This window comes from Catharus ustulatus, chromosome 16, assembly GCF_009819885.2.
Source record: "Catharus ustulatus isolate bCatUst1 chromosome 16, bCatUst1.pri.v2, whole genome shotgun sequence".
Classification (NCBI taxonomy): domain Eukaryota; kingdom Metazoa; phylum Chordata; class Aves; order Passeriformes; family Turdidae; genus Catharus; species Catharus ustulatus.
The window spans coordinates 12,930,250-12,946,152 of NC_046236.1; the positions used below are offsets into that span (position 1 = coordinate 12,930,250).

A 15,903-nucleotide genomic window follows, 5' to 3' on the forward strand; every position below is an offset into this window, starting at 1 on the left:
AGAACCCACACATCTGGATGGACGGGACCCTCTTTTGGAGCTTTTCTCATTCATATTTTGACTTTCCACCCATCCTTGATTTTTGGCTGAGCATCCTCCCTGGTGACATCTTCTACCTTCCCACTCAGCAGCCACACTCTCCTGCCCATTTTTCCAAGCTTTCCAGCAGTGATCTGTTCTTTAGCACAGTCTTATCCCTGCTTGACCTTTTATTGTTTAAGCTTTACACTGTTATGTTTTACACAATAATAGACAACAAAATTGCCCCAGAGCCTTTTTCAACAGTTTTTTTGTTGTTTTTGTGGGTTTTTTTGGAACATAACTTGAAAATGACAAATGCCTCCTGAATTGTCTCAGAGAAATGAAATAGTTCACCTGTGGAAGGAGGGAGCACTTTTACTGCATCCTTGTTAGCCAAGGAAAGATTCCCTGAGTTATAAATTGTATCTGGAGTAAAACTTTGAACAAAAATCACTTGGACATTACTCTTTATTTAAGTGATTAAAACTGAAAGCATCATCTTGATTTGCATAAAGTAAGCATCTGGATTGAAAACATCTTCCTTCTGTGTTTTTTGGAAAGATAAACTAGCAAGCAGCCGTTTCTAGTGGGAAAAACCTTCTCCTACTTCCTACCTTCTTGGTTTGAAATGTGTCATGTACATATACAGACCCAAAAAACCACCAGAAAAACTCTCTAAATTTGAACTTTTTATTCTGTCAAATCTTCTATAAATCAAATTCTTTCTGTTGACTTCCTTCTAGAAAATTTCAGTGAAAGACAGATTTTTATTTTCAAACCACTCATTGCCCCTTGGTCCTTTATGCAGCCTTGAGAACCTAAAGGTGGAACTAGCTATGAACCTTGGTGAAGGGAACAACCCTGATTTTAATTGATCCCTGTAAGGAAAATTCTGAGAGAATGGGAAGAGTGAAACACAAGTCACAGCTCCAGCCTTGCTCAAGCTCCCAGTGCTTTGGTTGCATCCCCTGTTGCCATGGCATTTGTAACCCCAAGGTCCTGGTGAGCTGCACATCCTTCACTCTGGATCCACATGGGGATGGTGGATACAGCAGGATGAGATGGGTGGAACAAACCTGGCCCTTGTTCCTCCTCCAGACCACGTTGCAGGTTGTTTGGGGAAGCAGCAATGGAGAAATGCTTGCTTGGGAAGCAATCTGGAATGTGCACTCCTCTTCATTTACCTCTTCCTTTCTTCCCAGAATAATTAGTGAAGTTACATGTAGTCTCTTGGTAATTTCCCAGTTGTGTTATAAGGTTTTTTCCTTGTCAGTACCCACTTATCAAGCTTAAACTCTAATTATACTTATCAGTGCTGAAAATTGCCTATTATCACTACTTAAACTCCGGCTAATTGTAAGAAATACTTTCTTAGCAAACTGTTAGATGATTTTACTTACCATCTAGATGCAATAAGCTCCACTTGATTTCTATTTTTGCATTGAAATTTCCCCTTATTTTTTTTTATCTGTGTGGCTGTTGCAGGGGTGAGCAAGGTGGTGACTGTGGACATTAAGGGGAACTGGCAGCGCTGGCTCAAGGTCCGGGATCTCACCAAGGGCATGACCTATTTATTCCGAGTGCAAGCCCGAACCATCGCCTATGGACCTGAGCTGCAAGCCAACATCACAGCTGGGCCAGCAGAAGGTGAGGGCGACTATAAAAGCAAATCACAAGTCACACATCACTTCTACAAACACAGGGCACCAGCAGGGAATGGTGCACTCAGGGCTTCCCATGAATTTCCGGTTCCAAGGAGAAGCTGAGTCACAGGATGTGATTCTGTGCGTTTCACAACATTTCCTTTTTTCCCTGAAATCTAGAAGTCTAATGTGAATAAACAAAACACTGTAAATAAATCATAATGCAAACAGGCCAGCCAGGGATTTCTGAGCTGCAGCCTGCCAGTGCAGTGCATAATTCTGACTGTACTGCTCTGTACAGAGGCAGAACTGGAGTAGCTGCTGAAACCAGCAGAGATTCCTGGATGTAAAACCAGAAAGAATTTACAATTGTTCTCTCCTGACACGCTGGCTTATGCAGAGAGAAAGATCTGTGGATCTCCTGCTGTGTCAAGAGCAGCTGCAGGGCAATGTTCCCTGCTTGGTTCAGTGCCTGGACCCAAAGAGCTGTTTTCTTATTTGATCAGTGACTTTGATAAACAGAAAATCCAACAAGGTAAATGCCCTCCAGTGATACCAACCTGTCAGGTGAGTCACAGAGCATGGGTGCAGTGGCCACAGCTCTGATTTTTGTTTCCCACTTCCACAGTCCAACTCTCCCACCACAGATCAGTAACCAGGAATCCTTTCTAACATGGCCATGGCATCTTCCCAAGCCAATGGGCAGTGCCTGTCCCTAGGAATCTCTCCATGAACCTCACAGGCTGTTTTCAGCTCTGAAATGGGACATAGGAGTGGCAGTGGGTAAAATGGGAGTCCTTTTTCCTCTTGCCTTGTTATCACTATCTCCTGTAGGGCCATGAGCTGGATTTTGATGATCCCAGTGGGTCCCTTCCAACTCAGGGTATTCTATGATCCTATGACCTGTAAACCCCATTGACAGGTAACTGCTGGTACTGGAGCTAGTGAAAAAATCAGGTCAGTAGCTCATAGAGCTGGTTTATATTGCATATTTGTTGACCAACACTGCAAGATAATTTTTCCCCTCTCTCAACAGAAGCAATTCATGCTGCAGTTTAATGCCACCTTCATTAGCTAGTCTCTTTTCTTCCTTCAGGGTCTCCTGGCTCCCCTCAGGAAATCCTGGTGACAAAATCTGCTTCTGGGCTGACACTGCAATGGACTGAGGGAGATTCAGGAGAAAAACCCACAACTGGCTATATTATAGAGGCAAGACCCTCAGGTAAGCCCTGGGAAATACAGGGAGTTTGATGTCATCAGTTCTCTTCCTTCAGTCCCTGCTGAAATTGAGAGGTTGTTTGTCATTCCAGTAAGGTAATGGGATTTTGTGAGAGAATGTGTTTCCAGCCAGTATTAAGATGTTACTAGTTTATTATGTGGTTTAGCATATTTTCTCCTCTTTAGGAGTAGTCACAGAAAATTACCCCGACTACTCTGGCTTTCAGTGTGCTACATCACTGGAAAATCATCCAACAGATGAGCTAATATAGTTAATAATTAAAACTCATTTAAATGCTTACAGCATCTTTCAAGAGCAAGGACTAATAAGTATTTGCGAGCTGTGTTTTGAGGACCACAGATAGAAATCTGTCTCCTTCTGCAGCAGAGCACAGCAGCTAATTACTGTTTTAATGTTAATAATAGGGCCAGGGCTTCAGCAGCACATACACATTTCTTCCCCCATTTGTTCTGCAGGGAGGGTGTTGAGGCAGGGGAAGGAATTCCCCATCACCACATTTTTCTTGGTGCTTTCCCAGAACTCCTTTGCTTCTGGGATTTGCATCTTAGATAAGCTGCTCTCTGCTTTTCTCCAGAATGTTCCCCCACTTGGACAAGGTAATTTTAAAAGTCAGTGTGTGCTCCAGCCTGCTCGCAGCTTGGTACCCCTTGCAAATTCAAAAAGCACAGATTTCCTGGGAACTAAGTCACTCAGGAGAGCCAGTGAGTGCTGCCAGGCCCCTGTGTAATCTCCCCTGATAAGTTCCCTCCAGCCTGACAGGGAATGCTGATAACACTCTCTGGGTACAGGTTTCCAGCTGGTGATACATCCACCAGCTCCTTGTTCCACGTGGGCCGTGTTTGAATGTCACCAACTCAAAAGCTTTGCTGAAGTCAGGATAGATGATGTCTGCTCTTTCTCCTCTATTGACAAGGTCTGCTACTCTGTCACAGAGGGAAATTAGACATGATTTATACTTGACATAACCATCTTGGCTGCTGGTTCTTTCTTTTTCACTTCTAGGTGCTTGAACACTGCTTAATTATATATTGATTAGATGAATGCTTATCTGTTTGATTATATAGAGGCTTGTTTGTGTCTTGAACGTAAGGTTGCATTTAAAACCAATAATTTTAATTATATTTAACCAGACCAGCAGGAAAATTATTGAGGTCATCTCTGAAGATGCAGATTTCCATACCTGCATCTGATAGAATTTGCTGTAGTGAGGCTCTGCTCTGACCCTAAAAATTATTTCTTACTTCTGGCATTTAACTTGACAATTGTTTTCAAAATAAAAGCAAGGGAAATACATACCTTCTCAAAGCACTGGGGCTTCCCAGAGTGATCAAGTTTGCTTTTAATTAGAGGCATGACACTACTGTGCTTTTATTTCACCTACATCAGCTTTTTGAGTTGTCCTTTTCTCTTCAGAGGTAGAAATGTTTTTTTTTTTATTTGAACAGCATTGTTAGGTAACAAGTTAAACCAAACCTGATCATTTAAAATCACTTAGCAGTGATTTCCCCCAGAAGGTTTTTTGTGAGTATTTTTGAGAGTGCTTTAGGGGGAAGCCTGGAGCCCATGTACAGATTGTCTGCAAGCTTGGAAATCCAGCTCATGTGAGTGGTGACATTGGAGACTCATCCACCCATTGGATGTGAACAAACATTTCACAGCTCATGGCCAAGGATGTAGGATTTGGGGCCCACTCCTTTTGAGCAGGAAGAAAACAGTCCCTCCAAGGCAGGTCTGAGCTGCATTAACCCTGGGTCACTTCTGCTGGCCCCACTCCACTGATCCTGGAAATGCACACAAGAGGTCTTATTCTCTGTTCTTGCAACCTGACTGTTGAGGCATTTAATTCCTCTTCAGATTATTTTAATCCTATTCATGCTGCTGTAGCAAATGAACTAGGCATTTGTATGCTGGATTCTCATCCTTCGTTCTGGTTGCAGCTGTAGGAAGCGTGAAATGTGATCCAGGAGAGGAGACAGACTAATTGGAAGATTTGCTTATTCCACCCAAGCGTTGGAATTCTTTCCTTCCTCTCTTGTGCTGCTTTTCTTCCTCATCTCTGCACGGAAGAGTCTGAAATCTGAATTACGAGCTTAACAAAAGCAGGGAACTAATTCCTCCTCTCAGGGCTGGCCATTCAGAGCAGCTCCTGTTTTAATAGCATTCTAAGAATTTGCTTTTGCATGTTGATTTATACAGGTAGTAGAGTGTGGATTGGAGCAACCTTTGTTTCTAAGGAGTTGTTCCAAGAGAAGAGCAGTTGACTTGTGCTCTTCACATAAAATCAAGAAAGGAAAAGATTTTTATCCTTCTGAGGTCAAAAAAGGGGCGTTGAGCAGACAGATGAAAAGCTTTAGCATGTTGCCAATATTTAAATGCAATACCACTACCTTAGTGTTTCACGTCTCAAGTGTCATCTATTATAGGCCTCATTACCCCAAACGTTAAATGCTGTATCATCTCATTTTCCCTGCTGTAGCTCCCTGCCAAGACTCTTCCATCAGAGTAGGAGGATGGCTTTCTGTCAGAAATGGCAAACCTTACTCCCTTTTGTCACTTCCCTTTGAATTTTTCGGAGCCCTGCTGTGTCTCCCAGGGCTCTGCTGCCCTGCTGGTTTAGCAATGGTGGCAGCAGGCAGCTGAGACTGCTCATTTGATTTCCCTGTTTCTCTGCTGGCTTTATGGAAGGTGACCAGGCTCACTACCTCCTCTGCATTTTGAGTGCACTCACACACAGGGATGAGGCAGGCAAACCAATATTTTTTCCAGAGTGATCTGTGCTAGAGGAAGACATTACAGAAACAGAAGAAGTTTTTCTTTTCCTTCAACTTCTCTGTCCTTGGAGAAATGGATTCCAGTTTAGCTCTTTGTGCATTACAAGAAATGCAATTAAGCAGGCTCTGTCTGTGCCACTGTAAGTGCTCCCCAGACATCAGCTGGGCTGGCTGAGGAATGGGGAATAGATTGTGCCCTCAGCTTTTACATACAGAGCACAAGACAAATGGCACAGCAGTGTTAAGGTTCCCAGTGCTGCTGGGAGGGATGCAGGGATGGATTCACCCCTATTTTCTCACCTGCAGGTGACATCCAGAGGTTCCTGTCACTGTGCTTTAGTGGTGGGCATGTGGCCTGAGCATTCCCAGCAGTCTCACCCCGAGCTGCCTTCCCTGCAAGGGAGGGGTTTATGAGACACCCTGGGGATCCAAATTTCAGGAGTGCACCTGGATGTGGAGCTGCCCCAGGAGAGCTCCAGCCATGGATCAGCCTGTGCAGAGCAGCCCTGGGGGTGTTGGGTCAATCTGCCTCACAGAATCATTTAGATGGGAAAAGACCCCCAAGGTCATCAACCATAAACCAAACAGTGCCGCGTCCACCACTAAACCACATCCAAAAATGACACATATTCCTGGCCTCTGGCACCTCAGGAAGAGCCTCCCTGACCCAGGACAAGTAGAGGGAGATTTCCTTTTCTGCTTCCTCTCCCCACCACAATTTTGGACTCTGTGTGCTTTTCCCAAGCAAGGGATGATGTCAGACAGCTGGAAAAGAATTGCAGCTAAATGGAATGGTCTGGATTGGAAGGGACCTTAAAGATCAGACAGTTCCACCCCCTGCCATGGGCAGGGACATTTTCTATTAGACCTGATGGCTCCAAGCCTCATCCAACCTGGTCTTGGACGATTTCAGGGATGGGGCAGCCCCAGCTTCTCTGGACAGCTGTACCAGGATCTCCCCACCCTCACAGGGAGGAATTTCTCCCTGATATCCCATCTATCCCTGCCCTCTGGCAGCCTGAAGCCATTCCCCCCATCACTCCATGTCCTTGTATAAAGTCCCTGTCCAGCTTTCAAGGTGATGAGTTCCATGAAGGCAACAGACATTTCAGGAAAGAACCCATCTACTTGGAGAGGGAATTGTCTACCTCATAAATGCTGGGTTTTGCTTCCCACGCCCTGAAGGGCAGCTCTCACTTTAGTTTCCTTTCTGGTGTCTTGAGAAGTGTTTTTCTGTTTTCTTCCTTTTCTATTTATTTTTAACCAAATGAGGGAGCGCAGTGTCAGACATGGACACGAACCAGCAGAAGTCAGTAAATTCAAAGTGAAGGGTGCAGCTGCATCCCTGGCATCTGCCACGGGGCCTTTTTCGCTTCTGCTGGCGAGGACACAGCGGGGCTGACAGTTTGTCAGCCTTCACTTCCCATTCTTGTCCTTCCACTGCTTTGCATGATAATCCAGCCCTGTGCCTCTGACAAACACAGCCACGTTTTCCTTGTGTCCTCTGTAGGAGGAACACCGGTGGTGTTCAGCCTTAACTCTCAGCAGCTTCTCCCCTCATAAACCTTCTAATGTGTAATTAGGAGGGAGCTTTATGGCCCAGCTCTCCTGCTCTGAGAGGGGAGGGCTGGTGTTTAAAACCCAAATCACTGATGGCTCTCCATGTCCTGGGATGTCAGTGGGATTTAGTGGAGTTGAGTGGCAGCTTGGTTTAGTGTGGAGACCCTGATTAATGGCTGTGACACCAGGCTGGCCCCCAGAGCAGCTCCTCTCAACGTGGGCTGGACACAGCAGAGGTGGCTTCACCTTCCCCATCACTCAGATCCTCTCCCCATGCCTGAACCTCGAGCTCAGATGGGACAGAGGCATCAAGGCTGGGAGGTGAAGAGCAAATCTCCCGTCTGCAGGAGTTAGGATGGAGCTGGGAAAACTGGAGAGAAATAAGGAGCAAAGAAAAATATTTCTTTTTAAAGGAGTGTTCTCTCTTCTACCTGTTTAAGAGGCTGAGTGCCCAGTGAAAGGCAGTGGGGAATGAAGATGGGACTGAAAAGAAAAAGCAAGAGCAGCCTTCCTCTGTCTCTCTGAGCCCTGTGAAGAGTTGCAAACCTTGCCCTCCCCAGTGGTTTCTAAGAGTTAACACCCAGCTGATGTGCCAGCCACAGCATGTGCATCTTCCCCCCTAACCTGAGTGGAAAATGCTGTGTATGGTGCAGTAACGATTTTCTACTGAACTTAAAGGCCAGCCTTTGCTATCACACATGGCCTTCTAATGAATTCCCTTTCAGCTGAACTTCTAACATTTAGAGCACACCTGGTTTTGAGGGTGGGGGGAGAGGTGCAGTGAAGGAATGTGCGTGTTCAATATTTAATCTCAAAGTTTATGACTGGAATAAAGTGATTTTTTACTTCAGATATATCTGATTGTGATAATCATCTACAAAGAGGGGTCTGGATGTTCCAGATGGATATAAGATAAATTATTTGAGGCTCTGGAATTAAAAATCTTGTTGGCCAGAGCTTGGGAAGCCACAGGCTGTGCTGTGCATAGGGGTCAGCAGTGGGGAAGATGTAGGAGATCTCTGTTGCCAGGATGTCACTGTGCAGATTCTGAGCACTGTAGCTGCATCAGCACCTCGCTGGGACCCCAGGGATAATGAGCTGGGTCCCAGTTTAGAATCATAAAGGCTGGAAAAGACCTCCAAGATCATCAAGTCCAACCATTAACTCAGCACTGACAGTCCCACCCCAGGGGAAAAAAAGAAAATTTTGACAAAGATTCTTTTAGTGAATGAAAGGGAGATGGGCCAGTGACTACACGGCCACCAACCAGAACATCTCTGAGTTTCTGTGAGACAGAAATTCCTCTGAAGAAACATCCACCAGCATCCTTTGCTGCCCCACACCACCAGCACCACCACAGCCAAGGGGACAGAGAGGAGGAAATGCAACGCTGACCTCTCAGGGGTGGTTTTCCCAACTTACTGCAAGCTTCACAGAGCAGTTAAATTTACACTCCTTGGTCTGTTGGGTTTTCTGCACTGTGCACCCTGATAGGTTTGAGAAAGTGTGTGTCTGAACAGTTGTGTTTGTTGTAATGAGTGCTGAACATTCACTTTTATTGTTGCTTTTTCTTCCCCTATTTAAGTGGCTTTGAATGCAAACAAATTGCTTTTCAGACAATTCACAATGGGCTCAAATTCTCTTATTGCTGTTTACAAATGTGTTTATGAAAGCTTAGGCAATTCTAGCAAATATGGCAATATTTTACAGTCGTGAGATGCATCTTCTGAGTGTCGGTGGCTGCAACAATCCAACTTTGAAAATGCATCCCTCACTCCACCCTCTTCAGAGAAACTAAATCCCAAACTCCCTTTTTATTACGTTGTAACTTTATGTGGTAGAAATAATCTCGGCTTCTATTGCCCTGTAAAAGGGAAGTCAATATTTTATCTCATGTTTTACAGCCATTGTAATACCCAGCTAATACATAACAATGGTACATTATGATAACTTCATTATAGTCTGATCATGCTGGTGAATAATGTATTGGTCCAAGTTTTAAGCGTGGCAGGAAAATTACCTATTTTTATTGTTCTTTGGTGTTTCTCAAATGCAGCTGGAACAATAACATTCCAGCCTGCTTTTTTTGCATCCACTGAGACTGCCAATCCTCCTGACCAGAAAAGCTGTAATTTGGGGGCTGTTACTCATTGTGTGTGTCACCAGACGTGCAGCACGGTGCAAATCACCGAGCCAACATTTACTGGTGCCAAAGCTCAAACATTCGCATGGAAATGCACCTGCAGTGTTAATCAATCCATCTTTGCTGCTATTCCCTGTGGCACAGGGGTAGGCTGGGGGCCAGATCTCGCTCTGTCACACCAGCACAGCTCTGCAATCGCTGCGGTGACTCCAATTAGGTTACACTCAGGTAAAGGTAAAGCAAATGAGGATGGATTCCTGCCTCACACTGCAGCAGCAGAACGAGTCACTGAGGGTAACACTGCAGGCTCCTGCTTTATTGTTGCCTTGCTAACACCTCGAGCTGCAGAAGTCCTGCTGCTGCTGGAGCAGACGGCTGTCTGTCAAAGCAGGCAGCTCCCACACTGCAGTGGTGTCTGTGGAGAGGTTATCATCCTATTCCCACTGCTGTGGGACATGGAGAGAAAAATAGGTATTGTTGGAACAGCTTTGATAGCTACAAGTAAAAGCCCAATGGGATGCTTGTGGGGTCAGGTCTGTGAGAGTTACGCTGGGTAGGAGAGCTGAGGGTTTGGCCACACGTGTAGACAGAGATAAAATTTTCTCAGCAGAAATTCTGGGCACCAATTTTTACTGGGAAGCTACACAGTCAGATTAATGTTTGATTTCTGTCCTCAACATTTTTGAGTGGTATTTTTAATTATAGTTGGTTTTGTTCCTCCTATTACCAGCATCCATCTTGTTGAAAGTTCATTCCATTGCAGTCAAGTGAATGTGTGGTTACAGGTGTGGATCAGGCATGGGAATGGTTCCTGGTCAGGATGTGAATCAGGATTAATGTCATTATGACTGTGGAGAGCCAAGATTACCATACTGAAATGCTCCCATCAGAGTGGCATTGTGCTTCTAACTTCAACAGCTTTATAAAAATGAACAAAACTCATTTCTGTTTATAACTGCAGAGCACAGAGTGCAGCACCAGCTCTGATGCAAAGGACACAAAATTGTTGCAAGCAGCACTCCAGGGACACCAGTTCACACAAGGCCATTGTGCCTCCCAGGACTTACATTAGTCCAAGCCTCACTTGAGTCCTTCAACAACAAAGCAAATTTTGCAATGTAAAAGCAAGCAAAACGTTTGTGATTAGGACTCATTAAAGCAGCCTTGGGTTCACCTGATCTGTCAAATGACAGATGTGCTGATGGGTGACCTTACCCACTCAGGAGTGGAGCTGCTCCAGCCAGCTCAGGTCCATGTGGGTGCTGATTTTAGAGACTTCATGTGGGCTATGAAGAGATGCCACCCTGAATGAATGCACTGACAGATGGGGCTTGCAGGGCGTTCTGTCGCCGTGTGTGTGGCAGGGCAGCTCCAGGTGAGTGTGTGCTGTGGCTGCAGCACACATCAGTGACCAACTCTCTCCCTGGGCTGGTTGGAGTGCCAGGGCTCACAGCTGATGCCATTTCTCTCCTAGATGAGGGGCTCTGGGACATGTTTGTGAAGGACATCCCTCGCAGTGCCACCTCCTACACCGTGGGGCTGGACAAGCTCAGACAAGGCGTCACCTACGAATTCCGGGTGGTGGCTGTCAACGAATTTGGCTATGGAGAGCCCAGTGTTCCTTCTGTGGCAGTATCAGGTAATCCTGGATTTTTTTTTAAGTCTTTTTCAATTGAATTTCCCAAGGCTGAGGGAGAAGAGGGGGAAAAAACACAAACCAGACTCTCTAGTTGCAGCAAATTATCAAGAGTGGCTTGTTTTCACTTGTTTTAGGATAAAACTGGAGTCATACAGTGGGGAATTAAGGTTTGAAATTACAGTATGTTTGATTCTCAAGAGGAGAAATGTGCATGTGCTATTTTTAAGCTTGATAAAGAACCTACTCATAAATAGTGTTTATGTCAGATCTCTTGTCATGACTAATTTGCAGAGTCTACAATTTGTTTGCTTTTTCTCCATTCCAAGTCTGTTTTTCGTTCACTCTGCTTTCTTTTTTTTTTTTTCCTTTTTACTCTGGACTATGATAAACATTTTCTGTGTTACTTTGTATTTAGCTCTCACAAATACAGAGGTGCAGTTTCACGTTATTTCTGATAATCCCTTGTGCTGGCAGTCCTGCTCCAGTGTGATTCCTGCAGTCCCCCTCCACCAGAACAGCTTGCTGGTGATGCTCCAAAGCTCTTCCCACTCTCCCTGCTCTCCTGTGCTTACTCCAAATAAGCAGGGCTATGACCTAAATGTGCTCCCAAATCCCTGTGAGCAGCACAACCCTCTGATTTTCTGAAGGGATTTGAGTACCTTGAAAATCAAATTCCTCTCAGCTTGCCTGGGCTGGGCACTGCAGTGCCTGACCTTGTCCTTGGGGAGGTTTTGCTGGGTCTCCTCTTCCCCCTGCTCTACTCCAGGTTGCTTTTGAGGCATAGGTTTCATCCTTGCTGTGTCAGCAAAGACAAAGGGAATAAAAGAACCTGATAAAGTGGGTTTGTGATTAAAAAATTCTGGAGAGTCCTGAGAACCTGGCAGTGCTCCAGTATCTGGAGTGGCTTTTATCTCTTTGCTGCTCCAGTGAAAGGCAGGAACACCATTCAACAACTCCCCAGCAGGCAGGAGTAGCAAGTGCTGCTCTCACCATGGTGGCTGCTGCACTTGTCCTGACACAATTAACCACTTACCCCATGAGAGCTGCCATGGATTTCCTGTGAGTGCTACCCCTGCTTTTCTTCTTCAGGACAAGGGCATGGACAGCCCACTTCAAACACCAAGAGTCAGTGTTTTTCCTGTCTGGGGTTTCACAGGGGCTGTAACAGTGTAAAGGACCAGCAATCATGTCAGTCTTTCCTTTGCTCGAAGACATTATTCCTCTGAAGCAGGGCATGCATCCTTGTGAAGCTTTCTATAAATAAACTGCTTGTTTGTAAGTTCTCCACTTGAACAGAACTATTTAATTCACCTCTTTTTGATGCTTCAGTGTTCCTCTCAAATTGCTGTATGAAAGTAAGAGGCTTCCATTGAGATTCACAGTCATAAAAGTATAAAGCATTTTAGGCTGGCCACTTCAGCTGGCACAGGGAGGTATAAATTGCCCTGAATCTGCTCAGCCCAGCATGGCTTGTGCAGTTTGTCTCTAGGATTTTATTGGCCTGGACTGGCCTCCTAGCAAAGAAAGAGTGTGGCTGCTTTTCCCTGCTGCAGAATACCCAGTGACCTGGAACAAATTTGAGCTCGTATCATCAGGCTTAAAACAGACTTTTATTCAGATCAGGCTTGGGACAGTCAGGGGGAGAGGGAAGGAGGGTTTGGTGATAGTGAGAGGCTGAGTTGTTCTCCTGGCATCACTCATTCCTGCCAGGTGGTGTTCCACCTCAGGACCACAGGGAAATTATATCAGCTGCTGGCTTCTGCTCAGAAGCTGCACTTTTCCCAAAGCTGAGAGAGCTCGAGGGAGGACAAAGAGAATATCACTGCAAGAAAACAACAGCACTTACTACTTTAAACCAAGACTGGCAAGGTAGCTCTGCAAAGGGAAAGGAAGTTAGTGTCATTTTGTGTTTTCACTTGAGGTCAAACGGGGTGAAATGACCTGAGAGTGCACAAATCCAGGCAATTGAATTGTTACCCCTGTGCTGCACATCAGGCTTGGCTCAGTGCATGGGGGAGTGATATACAGCAGCAGTGAATGTTGGAAGCTGGAGTTAATGGAGGTACTGAAAGACACTGAACCAAGTGTACTCTGTTCCCTGGCACTAGCTGTATTTTTCAAAGACCCACTGAACAGCATTTTGGCAAGGTAAGCCTCCCAAAAAGTGGAATAATCATGGATCATGGCACATGTATCAGTGGTTCCCTTGACCCAGGAGTGCTAAGTCTGCCATGGTCAAGAAATGTAGCTGTGCAGAGCTGTGGGAAGAACCTGCCTTCCTTCTCCTGGTGATAACTTCTTAGCTAAGGGTCTCTGGAGCTGCTCCAGGAGTATGAAAGGTGTTTGTGGAGATGAAGCTGTGGCTGCCCCATCCCTGGAAGCGTCCAAGGCCAGGCTGGATGGGGCTTGGAGCAACCTGGGATAGTGGAAGTGTCCCTGCCCAAGGCAGGGGTAACACTGGATGAGCTTTAGGGTCCCTTCCAACCCAAACCATCCTGGGATTCTGTGTTGGAGCTGTGATATGCTCCTGTTCTCTGCCATCTGAGAAGGGTCAGCAAGCCCCTCAAGAGTCTGAGCCCTCTCTCCTGAGCACCACTGCAGAGCCATCGTTCACTGTGGGGAACAAGAGAAACCTTTAAAGGGGCATGAAGAGGAGCTGTTATTTGTTTTTTGCTCTTTCAGCACAAACAGAAGCCCCTTTCTATGAGGAGTGGTGGTTTCTGCTGGTCATGGCTCTCTCAAGCCTCATCCTCATCCTGCTGGTGGTGTTTGCACTGGTCCTGCACGGCCAGAGCAAGAAGTACAAGAACTGCAACGGAGGTAAGGCATCATCTCAAGAGCTGTGGGAATCACAAATACCTTTCCTTTGAACCCCTGATTTCCTCTGCAGGGACTGTGTTTGCTTGGCAGAAGACTTGAAACTTTTTGCTGTCTGGCTTGGTAGAAATGGCTTTTGCCTGCATGGGCTGGGACAGGACTGACCCTGCCAGTCCCAGGGACTGCAGTAAAAGCCAAGGAGTCTGGGTCAAGCACTTGGCAGATAAGGAATAAATAAGGAATTAGCTGAGACATTGTTTAACTTTGTCATAATTCCCTGATAGATGGGGAGAAGGAGAAAGATTCTGCTTTTCCACGGCTGCACCAATATTCTAAACCTTTGTATGAGGACTGTATCAGAATTCCTTTCTATTGAGTGCCCTGCATCACACATTCCTTCCCTAAGCCAAGCTGCAGTTGCTGGGCTGGAGGCCAAGCAGCCAGGAGGTGTCTTGGTTATCTGGACCTGTTAGATTTTAACATATAGTGAGCATCAGGCTCTGAATTTTCCTTCAGTGATGATTTTTACCAGTCTCCTTTCTTGAAAGGAAACAGGAGCTACCTGCTCTGTAACTTGGAATGGCAAATAGTCCCCTTTCTAAAAGCCTCATTCTTGAGCTCTGAATATTTTTTTTATCTTTTCTTCTCCCTACATGATAAAGTCCTGGGAGGATTTTTCACATGTGTATTTCTCTGATAGCCTCCTCCACCTGCAGCAAGAAATTTCTCTGATGTCAGGAGGTGCCAGAAAAGGCACATTAATGAGAAGATCAGGTGGATGGGTCCCTGCACTACCTGTTCTTTGGGATTAATGTAATGAAGTCTTCCAGGCTGTATTTAGTAATTCAGTCCCAAAGTGAAGATCTTTTCTTTCTTTGTAATTCACTTCTAACAAGTGTTAGAAAATCAGATTTCAGTCCCATGAGATATAAGATGTATGCATACCATGGCATTTGACCAAGTTAATACTATTACATATTTGTATGCACTGCTCATAGGAAATCTCTCATCTTCTTAGTTTCACTGTGTGTTTGGGGGACAGAGATGAAAAGGCAGGTCTGACCTGTGCTGTCAGATATCCATGTTCACACAGCCTTGATGAGCACTGAAACTGAAGATGAGGATAAAGCACCTGTCTGCTGCAAAGTGGCAGCCAGCCCTTCTCCCTGGGACACAGGCTCAGCTCACACCTTGGGGATCACAAAGGATGAGCACAGGAGAGAACAAGCTCCTGCTAGATTTGATCACAAGGAATAATATGTTGGGCTGTATTTTCCTTCCTCTTCCCATCCCATCCTTGTTCCTGCCTTGCATTGTCTGGTGATTTCTCCATACCTGATCCTCATTTCAGCTGTGGCATATTTTTCCCATTTGCTATCCACTTGTCTTTCCTCTTGCTTTCTTTCCAGCCTTTTTTTCTCTCTTTCCTTTTTCTCCTTTCCTACATTTCCTAGTTTTACTTTCTCTTGCTTTGCTCCAGTCAGCATGGAATGGAATTCACTGCACCTGATTTAGGACATCTGCAGTAGCCACCTAAATTAGTTATCTGGTTTCTATTTATAGTCAAAAAGCAAGAATAAGCACTTTTGAAGCACAGTTTATCTGTGCTATTTTAGATATTTGCCTCTGAATTAAATCCATCCATCCATCCATGACTCCCTTCTCCTCTTTTGGCTTCCTCTGCCCTTTCACATTCCTGATGCACTCCTTGCCTTCACTCTGCTCTCACTTGCCAGTAAGAAAAATAAAGAGGAATTCAAATAGTAAATGATGTCACAAAACAGAAAGGAGGACAAGTTAGCTCCTGCAGTTCTGTTTGAAGGGAAAGTGCTTTTGTTTCAGCTGAACCTTTCATTTCCTGGCTCCAGGTAAAACCATCTCCAATGTGGAAGAGTCAGTCACCCTGGATAACGGAGGCTTCACTGCTCTGGAGCTCAACAGCAGACACCTGAACATCAAGAGCACCTTCTCAAAGAAAAATGGAACCAGGTAAAAGGCTGGGAATGCTGTGCTTTTAGAATGTTTTTTTTTTTCTAGTTTCAAGCACTGTTAAACAGGCAAAAGGGAGA

General features: G+C 45.3%; 1 protein-coding gene across 4 annotated transcripts in view; it reads left to right on the top strand.

The window, feature by feature from the left end:
• The window catches only part of SDK1 (sidekick cell adhesion molecule 1), a 388,639-nt gene that overhangs the window by 361,057 nt on the left and 11,679 nt on the right, over positions 1 to 15,903 (top strand). For all 4 annotated transcript variants that reach the window (XM_033074164.2, XM_033074168.2, XM_033074167.2 and 1 more), the window contains 5 exons: positions 1,507 to 1,668; positions 2,761 to 2,886; positions 10,853 to 11,017; positions 13,700 to 13,837; positions 15,703 to 15,823. In XM_033074164.2, coding sequence (XP_032930055.1) covers positions 1,507 to 1,668; positions 2,761 to 2,886; positions 10,853 to 11,017; positions 13,700 to 13,837; positions 15,703 to 15,823 — 712 coding nt within the window. The remainder of the gene's footprint in view (positions 1 to 1,506; positions 1,669 to 2,760; positions 2,887 to 10,852; positions 11,018 to 13,699; positions 13,838 to 15,702; positions 15,824 to 15,903) is intronic.